Consider the following 12,220-nt stretch of genomic DNA (forward strand, 5'->3'; position numbering starts at 1 on the left):
CTTCAGTGTAGCATACTGCTAAAGCTTTTCTAAGTTAAATTGTCATAATGCTTTTCTTAGATGGCAAGACATAAACGTACAGATGCAGCAGCCGTCATAGAACAGTTGATTTTTGCTTTGATTTAATGGCGTCTCTGCTGATAGTTTTTTAGGGCAGACGTTTAGTGAATAATGAAGCTCAGGTTAAGAGTCCGTGGACCCTATCCCGGGTTATGGTCATCACCTCTGAAGAAGAAGGAATACTATGTAAAAATGACATATCACTCCTCTCTGGCTTCTTAATCTGGTGTAGGATCTGGTCTTCCAAAATTAAGTAAAAAAAAAAAAAAAAAAAAAACCCAAAACTTTTGGTGTTAGGGAATTGACACCAGTTTTGGGTGTTGTTTGGGTTTGGTTTTTTGTCACTTTAGGATGGAACTTCGATGTGTCATAGCTGTGATACGACATGGGGATCGAACACCAAAACAGAAAATGAAAATGGAAGTGAGGCATCAGAAGTGAGTCTGAGGCGAGCGCTCTGCTTGTGTGGGCTTTGAGACTAGCTTTACTTGCTATTGTTTGATCGTGGAAATATTTAAACCACTGAAGGTGTTCAAACTTGGTAAAGTATTGTGTGTCTTAGTGCCTAAAACCTGTTGTGGGTGTATCTGTAACTGTCAGTTTACCTGCCCTTCATTCATCACCATAAATACATTTATTCTTAGTTTATTGTTTTTCTGCATTGTATCGTGAGAAACAGCATCTCAGCATTCCACAGGCAAACTTGTAGAAATGTCCCATTATTGCTGTTCAGTGTTTGATATGGAAACCTGAGCCATTAAATACATATTGACACCCAATGCATTATGATAGAAACTATTTGTGTTCAGTGGGTATGTGTTTGATGTACTTCTCACATGCATTGAGTGCTACCAGTAAAAGGAGCAGAGGCTAAGTGCAGTGGGTACCACGGGACACATGCGCTTGTGTTTCAGAGATGGAAGCAGGGGCATCACTAGCCAAGGAGATAGATGCCAACTGGGAAATATGTAACAAGATTCTCTGCCAGGGAGACAAGGTGGAGGAAACCTAAGGTTGAGTGAAAAGAAGAAACACAGCCCTTATGGTCATAGACTTTATTCCCATATCTCTTATTTTATTTGGTTGACTATTTATTTGGTGAGGGTTTTTTTTTTTTTTTTATTGATTATTTGATTTATTTACATTTTAAATGTTATCCCTCTTCCCGGTCCCTCCACAAACCCTCTATCCCATCACTCCCTTTCCTCCTGTTTTTGTTTTTTTCAAAAAGTCTCACTGTGTGCCCAGGCTAACCTTAAACTCATAATCCTCGTGGTTGAGCTTTCCAAATGCTATGAGGATTGGTGTGCCCAACATGTCCAGCTTCATAGTTATAATACTAGTTATTGAAAATGATTAACTGTCTTCTATCCTTTTTTAAGGTTTTTTGATCTTTTTGAAAAGTGTGATGGATATAAATCAGGGAAGTTAAAGCTCAAGAAGCCAAAACAATTACAGGCAAGTTTTTGTTGTTGTTGGGGTTTTTGTTGTTCGTTTGTTTTACTGTATGCTGAGTTTGACTTTTTTTATGGTGAAACTACATAAGAATTTAAACTTTGTTAACAAACATAGGAAGTCCTGGACATTGCGCGGCAGCTTCTTATGGAGCTGGGGCAAAATAATGACTCTGAAATCGAAGAAAACAAGTCAAAACTTGAACAACTTAAGACCGTGTTAGAGATGTGAGTACCTCTTTACCTTCCTCCTTACAGTACAGTTCTTCTGTTTGGTTCTTGTACCAAAATAGCCTGTTATACTGAATGACTGTTTTACTCTCCCCTGTTAAATTCACTGAGGAGACAGAAAGCAGCCCTGTACTTGGACTTGCTTGAATACTTAGAATGAAGATCACATAGCTAACGGAACCAGATTCAGCCCGAATCAGCTAAACAGTTTGGAACCGTCCATTCAAACACTGATACCCATCAGGATTTCTGTTGTGAGCGTTCCTTGGGTAGCCACTTGTGTTCTCATATCCTGTAACGATACTTAAACTGTACTTTGTTTTAAAACGTTTTCCATTCATCTTCAAGTATGTCCTTTATGCGAACAATAAAGTGTTTATCATAGCTGCTTCTCATTTCCCTCCAACTCCCCTCCTCCCCTGTGTGGGCGTCCACAGGAGACTGAGAGACCTGTCCATGGTCGTATTCTGCAGAGTGATTCTCTGTCCCACAAACCCTTGTCTAGCAGTAACCTCAGTAGTGCTGGGGCATACAGAATACCCACACACCAGAATTTCCTCTGCCTTCATCCGGTGCTGGCGACCATGGCTTCTGTGAGTTCATGAAGGCAGTGACCAAGCTCTGCTCAAACGACAACTTATCCCATCCTTCCTCCCCATACCTCAGCTCGCACGTGTGTTTGTGCCGAAGTTTATCAGACAGGTTTTCAAATGATCAGATATTATTACAGATTTATTTTTTGCTAGGTTATTTTTGAAGAATCTACCAAAGCAGTAGAAGAGAACTAGTTTTTATCCATATATTTTAGTTTTTCCTTAGGAATTCAATCAATACTTCATTAATATTTTATGATCTAATTGGCATTTTATTTGTCAGGTATGGTCATTTTTCAGGAATAAACCGTAAGGTTCAATTGACCTATCTCCCTCATGGTTGTCCGAAAACGTCCAGTGAGGAGGAAGGTATGTCATTTTTAATCTGTATTGCAATTATGTGTATGTAATACGTACACTATAGTGGTGACTTGGATCATTTTCTTTAGGTTTTGGGATCGGCGTGCTGCTTACAAAAACAACTAAAATCAGTGTTTTGTTAACTATGCTGATGCTCTTTTAATAAAGATACTTTTGGGATTATGATTTAATCACATTTCTTCCTTCCCTCCTTCCAAATCCTCCAAATACCCCTTCCCACGATCCTTCAATTCATAGCCTCATTTTTCACTAAATACAAATGGTTCGGTCCACACAGTGTTACTTATGTGTATGTTTTCAGGGCTAACCCATCAGTGTGCTCTTCCCTGGGAAGGACCCCTTCTCCCTCTCCCAAGCTCCTCTTAGTTGCCTGTAGCCCTTTGTGTAGAATTGAGGCCTCCTGGGTTTTCTCATGTCCTGGTACTGGTACTCAAGAGTGAGCATAGAGCGAGTTAGCTTATCAGCCTGCTGGAAGACATGTCAGTACACACACCTAGTCAGCAGTGCATAGTGAAACCTGTCTCATGCTTTGACCTTAACTCTACTTTCAAGAGTCTTTCCCCTAAGGTAAGCAGGTGACTGGAACAAGACTGAGCCACCCTGCAACTTCTATACCAGCCTCTGTTCACAGTTGACATATTAAATATAAATACAGGTTTGGATATGCCTCACTTTGTGTGTTTAACGTTTCCCTCATCTCCCTGTGATCAAGAACAACAGGGCTTTACTTCTCCTATCAGTGTTTATGATAGGAAATGTAGGAGAGATGTAATAATAAAAATCAGGGTTCAGGCTAAAGAGCTAATCTTTAGGTTAAAGATTAATACCGAGACCTGTTTAGATGAGGCACGGTGAACATTTGTTTTATCACTCACATCTGTCTTAGATAACCGAAGAGAGGAGCCGTCCTTACTTTTGGTTCTAAAATGGGGAGGAGAACTGACCCCTGCTGGCAGGGTTCAGGCCGAAGAGCTGGGAAGAGCTTTTAGGTGTATGTACCCTGGAGGTCAAGGTAAGTGCCATCATTTGATTAAGTCTGTACACCTTCCCCTTGTGATGTGATGAAGCATTTGTAGAAGCACCACAAAGCAGAAATATAGCTTAAGTGATGTGAGGGTTTATTTTCAGGAGATTATGCAGGATTTCCTGGTTGTGGCTTACTCCGACTGCATAGCACCTACAGACATGACCTCAAGATATATGCCTCTGATGAAGGGCGGGTCCAGATGACTGCGGCTGCTTTTGCAAAGGTACAAACAGCTTTATGATTGCTCTAAATCCCAATTCCAGCCATTGCTGACAGAGATGGCGTGCAGCATTAGTAAAGCTGACCTCTGATGAGCAAGCAGCTTGTGCATGATAGCGTTTAGCATCTAGTGAAATTTTCATGATGGCCTATGGTTTTGTGTATGTGTAACACATTGACTCTGTCTTTGTACTTAGGGTCTCTTGGCTCTAGAAGGAGAGCTTACCCCCATTCTAGTTCAGATGGTAAAAAGTGCAAATATGAACGGGCTTTTGGACAGTGACAGTGACTCTTTGAGCAGCTGTCAGCAGCGTGTGAAAGCGAGGCTGCATGAAATACTTCAGAGAGACAGAGACTTTACAGCCGAAGACTACGAGAAGGTGGGTCTCAGCTGGACTCCTGCAATTCCTGTCTCACACAGGTCATTCATCTCTGCTGTGGAGTAGTCCATTTGAAGGACTAACATGCGTTTTCCATATAGAATCTAATAGTGAATACTTGGTTTTGTGAGCCTGTTGAGGTTACTTCCTGTTGCTGTGAATACCCCAGCAAAAATAAGGAAGAAAGGGTTGAATTTGGGCCTGTGCGTCAGAGACGATACAACAGTAGGAACTTGAGGCAGCTGGGCACATTACTGTCACAGGCGAGAAGCTGGCCATAGTGAATGTTTGTTTATGCCCGCTTCAACGGTGGGTCATCTTACCTGGGGTTAACTCAGCTAGGACAGTTGCCCACAGACATGCTCAGAAACACATCAACATGACGGATTATAGGTCTCATCAAGTTGACAATGACTATGGTCTCTGTTGCTCTGGTCTCCCTCTCTCCCTCTCCCTCTCCCTCTCTCTCTCTCTCTTATATGTGTGTAAGTATCTCTGTGTGTGTGTGTGTGTGTGTGTGTGTGTGTGTGTGTGTGTGTGTGCATGTGTGTTTTTTATGTTGTTTGGGTTTCTTTCTCTTTTTTTTTTTTTTTTTTTTTTTTTTTTGTTTGTTTGTTTTTAGGGGTTGTTTGTTTGGTACCCTTAGAAAATGTTAAAACCATCCATGCCCTGTAGGCTCACATCACCAGCCCTACTTGGCCTGCAGAGCTCTCTTTGCTGCACCTTATTTTATTTTCTGAATTTAAGGCTCTAAAGACTATTGCTGGCATGAACATCCTTGCATACCCCCTGGTTCCTAGGAGACCGTTTCTCTCAGATGTATTCTAAGAGTGCGGATGTAAACCAGGGTGTGCTCAGATTCCGTATTACTGGGTGAAGTCCAGCTGTTTTCTCAGGGGTGGGCCAGTTAAGACTCACGCAGTCTGAAGGCTGCCATGCTCCTTACTTCCCTCACTTGGACGATTCTCGGGTTATTTTGAAGTTCATTTTGGAACATAACCTACAGTATACGTTTTCATTTCTCTCACGTTTACTTCTCACATGTCCTTTGTCATGAGTTCTTAAATACCTTGTCCTTTACTTGCTGCTTGGTACCTGTTTTTCAGTGGCAAAAGTTCTTTCTGTGTTGTTTCTCTTCCTATTACTGATAAAATCTTGTAAATTGATACAAAACTTGATTTTTTTTTGTAGGCTGTAAGAGTAAGATGTGACAATCTATTTTCACCCTTAATTATATGTACATTTAGCACTATCTGAAGAGGCATCTCTCCCCACTTTCCTGCTTATCACTTACATGTTATGATTTTTCTCCTCTGCACTGTTTGTTGACCGTTCTGTAACAATGAATGAATTTCTTTTGCCTTTTACACAGACCCCTCTTTGTTTTTTGCCATGTCTCACATTGCATATAAGCTTAACAATAAACTTATTAAAAATATTATTGTGGTTTTTATTTAGATTGCATGAACTCCTATTTCCATGTCTTGTACAAGTTTGCATCTATTCAAGTAAAGATTCGATAGCACATTTAGTTAGATCCCTTAAGCTTCTAAGTAACATTTTTAACAATAGTCCATTTATTGCATAATATTTCCTATCCCTCTTAGACTTGAGCTGAGGTAAAGGTTATTTTTAGTGTACTTGGTTTTAAAACTACTTTAAATGTTTATTGTTTTTTGTTTTGATGTAGAAGTGTAGTTTTTAAAATTAATGAAACATTAATCTGAGCTATTTCCCAGTCCTTAAAGTTTGTTATTTCTTTATTGCTTTGCTTCAATACCTGTAATTCTGTAGCAACTGTAAAGGGAAGGAATTTTTATTAATGGCCTTGAGGAGCATGTAGTCTCCCTGCCTGAGCCCCGAGGCTCCATACCTGCCTTAAAGTCACTCTTGTTGTATTGGCTGCATTCTCCCAGAGGAAGATTTGATGCTGGTCCATTAGGTTTGACTTTTTCTCTTTTGTTGTTGTTGTTATTGCTTTGTTTTTTAAAATTACCTTTTACAAGGCAATGAAATTATGTGGGGGTTTTTTGTTTTTTGTTTTTTGCTAAGTTAGTGTTATAAAAATGTTTTGTTTCTATTCTAGAATAATCTCAGCTTTTTTTATATTCTCTTTTTATATGGTATTAATTTGACCGTACAAATTTTATGGTTTGGAGTTTGGCATCTGTAGTCATGGATTCATTAGCTTTTATGCCTTCATTTTTGTTAAATCTTCATTTCCTTCTCAGGAGTATGCTAGTCTGGAAAAAAAGTAGCAAGGGAAATCCTTCCCTAACGTGGGATTTTTACACAAGTACTTCATTTTTGTTCTAAATACTGTGGAGTTACTACTAAATAATAAGTACTATTAAATAGTTCTACTAATATTGTGGAAACTTCTTGTGTGAACTCTAACTAACGGAACGAAGACTAGTTCAGTACGTGTCTGTTAGGTCTGCATTTCTGCTGTTCTTTGTGATGTGTGAAGCCTGTGGAGCTCTGATGCACAGCACTGCACCTTCTTCCTCCCACAGTCAGCCTCCCTGTCACTGATCCGTGTCATGAGTCCTCTGAGTCACTATTTACACATCTGTTCCTCTGAACTTGGTTGCCTTCTTACTTTTATTCTTAGCCACATCATTAATTATCGTTCAAAATGCTACTGGATAGTGTATCGTGACCTTGTCCTGCAGTTTTACTGGATTTATCAGGTTTAGCTTTCTTTCTCATTTCTGGAGTGGTCTCTTTCTCTCCCTCCCTCCCTCCCTCCCTCCCTCCCTCCCTCCCTCTCTCTCCCTCCCTCCCTCCCTCCCTCCCTCCCTCTCTCTCTCTCTCTCTCTCTCTCTGTTTTTCTTGAGAGGAGGATTTACTTTCTTGCTCAGCTTTCCTTTGATGGGAATCTCCTCCGTCCACAGTCAGTAGCCGTGCTTGATGTCACAAGTCATGAGCATGCCGAGCTTAGTCTTTGGCTTTATTGCTTCTAGAACAATGTGATCTACTTTGCTTTTTCTAATAGCTCTGGCTAAGTCTGGCAGAACTGTGCTAACAGTGGTAAGGTGGGGTTATCTCCCTCTTCTAGTTCCCAGAGAAACTGAGCTTTCCCCTGATCAGTGTGATGCTGTCTTGAGTTACTTGGACATAGTCTTTGGTATGTTAAAATAACTTCCTCTAGGACCAAAATCCTAGAGATTTTACTCTTACATAGTTTTTATTCTTTCTTTCTTTCTTTCTTTCTTTCTTTTTTTTTTTTTTTTTTGAGATTATCTTATAATTACATCATTTTCTCCTTTTCTTCCTCTGCAAATCCTCCCACGTACCCCCATGCTTGGCTGCTTATTCTTCCTCTTCAGAGGTGACTTACTGAGGTTGGTGCACTATGCTTTTTATTTTTTACATATATTCACCCATCATCACAGTCAAAGGGTAAATCTCACCCGGTGAAGTAATAATGGTGTATCATTTTTCTGATCTGTTGTGCTTTGCTCGCCAGTATTTTATGGCACAGTTATGCATTTATTTGTGACAACACAGATCTGTTGTCCCCCCTTCCCTGTCCTGAGTTGCCTCCCTCTCTTCACACCTTTTCTTCTTCCGTGTCTGCTCTTGATGTCAGGTAAATGCCAATCTTATGGAGTGGATTTGCAAGATCCCTTCCTTTTCGATTTTTGTGGGATAGTTGGAGATAAATTGTTGTTAGTTTTTAAGTCTCGACAGAATTGAGCGGTGACAGTTTCTAATGTTGGGAGACTTTTGTTTTCTATATGAGTCTTTTTTTTAACTCCAGAAATGACACTTTAATAGATTTAACAAGGTCTTCACATTTGGTCTGCATTAACCATATATGCTACTCATTTGAGATCTGTCCTGTATTTTCTATCAGATACATTTGAATGATGTGATCAAGTATCAGGAATCTTTAGTACATTGACCTCTCTAATGGAATGGGACATACAGTGAGTCCCGATAGTCCAGCATCTGTGTTCTGCAAACCCGCAGGACTGTTGCAGCCTCTGTGTGATGCTGTACACATTACTGTCAGTGCAGATTGTTAATTGTGCGTGCCATACCTCTAGGCACATCATTCTGGTCTTCTCTTAGATCAGCTTCACAGAAACATCTTTCTTGACCAAGCAGTTGATTAATTATGGTCTGTTTTGAATCATGTATAAGCTATTCACCATTTTTTACCTTTTTAAAACCCAGATGTCATTTTGAACCTGGTGCTCTCAGTTCAACAATATTAGGTTTTTTTTTTCCTCAGCATTTCTGTAGAATCAACAAACTTCTCTAATTCAAACAAAACCATCTTTTAACATCAGGTTCATGTTCTTGATCCCTGGCCATTTGGTTTTTCTTTTCTAATTCTTTGTGACCTCGCTGTCTCTTGGATGCTTTAAAGAATAAAAGTCACTTTTCTCCCTGGAGTTTCACTCACCTCCAGCGGTTATTGGCCCAGAATACCAAGTTCCTCTTTGCATTGTGTTGATTTTGTAGAAACCCACTTCATCTTGCTACATAGCTTGCCAGTGTGAGTTTTAACAGTGGAATGTATAATCAGATCCATCAGTTGCGTTTTGCGCTTGTTGAACTGGAAAAAAACTCATTAACAAAGGATAATAGTGTAGTGGTTAACAGTTTGAGTTCTGCAACCAGTCGTCCTGTGATTGGGTCCTCTCCCTTCAGAGCTCAGTACTTCACCTCCTTTAGGTAATGTAATTGTAGTTAAAGTTTAATATTGTTTTTAATTATATTTTTGTGTTTGTTCTCTTAGATAATGGGACATAACCCAATATAAAACACTGATCTTGTTCATTTGTAGCTTACTCCATCTGGAAGCATTTCTGTTATCAAATCAATGCATTTAATCAAAAATCCAGTGAAAACCTGTGACAAAGTGTATTCCTTGATTCAAAGTTTGACTTCCCAAATCAGACATCGGATGGAAGATCCCAAGTCAGCTGGTAAATATTTTTTTCTTAGAATGTAGAACTGTCATTTAACATGCTAAACATGTTAAATAAAGTATATAACTCTTATGATATCAAGCCTCTGTTTTAAGTTGTGAGCATAAATAGTATGAGTTAGGTATTTACCAAGCAAGAAGTAATAGCTAGGTATGGTCATTCATGACTGTAAGAAAAAGACAGTAATGTCTTATCTGATTATTGAGTATATAGCATTTCTAGGTAGTTGAGAAGAACATGAGCAGTGTACAAAGAAGCAGAAAACTCTGGCTCCAAGGTTAATTTTTAAATTAGTGCTTGACACCTTAGATTTCTTGGTGATAAAAATGAATCATTTAAGCTCTATTTAATGTCTAAGATACTAGATATTAATAATAAGGAGAGGATAATCTGCTTACTCTGTTTAGTTACAGGAATTTAGGGAAGTAAACTATTTAGGTTTTAGCATAGAAAGCAGGTTGAGAGTTTGTGGTGTTTTTCTTTTCATTGTCATCAGAATCTGTAATGTATGAATCAGACTTCTAATCCAAGTACCTGTGCAGAGAACTTACCCGAGCCTAAGCATCTAATGCTGGTGGTGTGTGGACAGTACTTCCAGGTTCTCTTTGTAGGTTTTACGTAGGGAGCCGGTCATCACAGGTATACCTACAGCAGCTGAGGCCAAGCGAGAATAATAGGGAGTTCCAGGCCACGGAGAGTTACCATAGAACACAAGTAAAATTTAAGATATACTTTTATTCAGATTGTTAAGTTGGATATACTAAAAATTGTATATTGTTTTAGATATCCAGCTTTACCATAGTGAGACGCTAGAGCTTATGCTGCGTAGATGGTCCAAGTTGGAGAAGGACTTTAAAACGAAGAATGGAAGATACGATATTAGTAAGATCCCTGACATATATGACTGCATCAAATACGATGTCCAGCACAACGGCTCCTTGAAGTTAGAAAATACAATGGAACTGTATAGGCTTTCAAAGGCATTAGCAGACATTGTTATCCCTCAGGTAAGTTACCCTTGGGAGTTAATTTCCTTATCCTGCTATGTGAAAAGCACTTTCAAAGTATTCAGTATTGGATAAAGATGGTTTGCATGACTGTAGAAATACTCCTTAACTTTTATATTAAGTACATTTGAATTAATTATTAGCTTTTTATTGGTAATATTAGTGTCACCTGATTATCTAACCATCTGATGATACTGACTTTTCAAAAATAGGCTTTATTATTTTTAGTTTTACAGGAAAATTAAATAGAAGACATAAAGAGTTCCCATATGACACCTGTCCCTACACAAGTAGAGCCTGCTTCCTTCTGCTCCCACGAAGTTACCCTACTGAAGTACCATATTTATTACAGCCATACTGACATATCATGGTCACCCAGAGTTCGCCATTGTATGCAGTGCTCATGGGGTCTAGAAGGAAGGAATCAGATCCTTTGGAAGTAGAGTTTCACCTAGTGACTTACTGTGCAGGGGGCTGGGAATTGAACCCAGGTCCTCTGGAAGAGTGCTCTTAACCACTAAGCCCAGTAATGTGATCCTGCAATGAGTATATACTTCAGTGTGTTCTTGATGCAGCTGAAGAAACTTCTCATCAGATCCTAGTAGCTTATAGTAATTGGTGGTATTGGAGGTGTTAACTGTGGATTGTGAGATGGGAGTTCTAAGATAGAACTTGCCATTAAGGCTTTAGTGCCGTCTTGTGGAGATTACCACAGCACAGCTTTAAATTAAATAGGCTCACGTGGTGCCCTCATTGTTTCTCTTTGTAACAGAAAGACAGCTAACAATTAATTCAGCTCATTTTAACAAAGGACAACTGACCAGAAATTTAACTGTCTTGAAAAGAAAGCCTAGTAATAAATGGTGCACGCATGCAGAGGTAGACACACCTATGTGATGCTTGTAATGCAGAGAAAATATAGGGACAGAAGAGTTGCTCTAACTTTGCAACTAAGAGAAAAGTATGTGAGTGTTTGGAATTTTCAGTGTTCTTTCCTTAATTCATAAGCATATTTGTTTTTCTCACAAGTGTGGGTACATATGAATATTTACATTTATTTATAATTACATTACAAATATGGAGGCAAGAAAACAGAATATTGCACCACCTGCTTTCCTTTAGCATCAGGGACTTCTTTGCACATTAGTGAAGCTTTCTAATGATCAGTAATCAACATTGTCATTATTATTACTGTTATTATGATTAGCCAATTGGTAATTTGTTTGAAAAACTAGATTATTTTTATTTTTTTTGCTATTATGTATTTCATATTCCTATGACTGCAGAGCTCTAACCATTTTTTTTTTTAATCCGAGGTCAGCAGTGTATGAAATTTTCTATTTACTTATAACTTCCTAAATAAAATTCAGGACAGTTTTCTCGCTTTTTTTTATTATGACATTTTCTTTATTTGCTTATTCATTTATGTATACAACCTCTCTGTAACCAGTTTATACTTCTCTAGATTAACACAACATAGTGACTAAATTTAGGAAACTTTTAGTGTAAGTCTTGTCTTAGTCTGCAGATAGGAAACCCTAAAAGCAGCTTGGAGAGGAAAGGATTTGTTTGGTCCATTGAAGGAAGCCACATCACAATGACCTTGGCTTTTTTGTTTTGTTTTGTTTTTGTTTTAACATTTTACATTATATTAATTCTTTATAAATCCAGTTAACTCAAAGTGAGTTTTATTATTATTATTTTGCTTATAGCTACTTTAAAACTTTAAGAATGTTAGACAAAGGCTTTCTTTTTTTATTTTTGAAACTGGGTCTCATTGTGTTGTCGTCTTAGCTGGTCCAGAACTCTGTGTAGACCAGCCTGTCTCAAACTCAGTTACCCGCCACCACCCACATCTGCCTCCCAGATGCTGGGATCAAAGACAGACATCACCACAACTAACTAGCCAAAGGCCTTTTCGA

At 38.7% G+C, this 12,220-nt stretch overlaps 1 protein-coding gene across 3 annotated transcripts in view; it reads left to right on the top strand.

Moving 5' to 3' along the window:
• The window catches only part of PPIP5K2 (diphosphoinositol pentakisphosphate kinase 2), a 52,165-nt gene that overhangs the window by 18,912 nt on the left and 21,033 nt on the right, over nucleotides 1-12,220 (top strand). For 2 of the 3 annotated variants that reach the window (XM_080932678.1, XM_080932679.1), the window contains exons 10-18: nucleotides 411-497; nucleotides 1,443-1,522; nucleotides 1,637-1,742; nucleotides 2,622-2,707; nucleotides 3,606-3,731; nucleotides 3,851-3,969; nucleotides 4,163-4,345; nucleotides 9,147-9,288; nucleotides 10,075-10,298. In XM_080932678.1, the coding sequence (XP_080788804.1) occupies nucleotides 411-497; nucleotides 1,443-1,522; nucleotides 1,637-1,742; nucleotides 2,622-2,707; nucleotides 3,606-3,731; nucleotides 3,851-3,969; nucleotides 4,163-4,345; nucleotides 9,147-9,288; nucleotides 10,075-10,298 (1,153 nt within the window). Of the gene's footprint in view, nucleotides 1-410; nucleotides 498-1,442; nucleotides 1,523-1,636; nucleotides 1,743-2,621; nucleotides 2,708-3,605; nucleotides 3,732-3,847; nucleotides 3,970-4,162; nucleotides 4,346-9,146; nucleotides 9,289-10,074; nucleotides 10,299-12,220 lie in introns of all 3 variants that reach the window. The other variant, XM_080932677.1, reaches the window with a different exon arrangement.

Source organism: Micromys minutus (assembly GCF_963924665.1).
Source record: "Micromys minutus genome assembly, chromosome: 19".
Taxonomy (NCBI): Eukaryota; Metazoa; Chordata; class Mammalia; order Rodentia; family Muridae; genus Micromys; species Micromys minutus.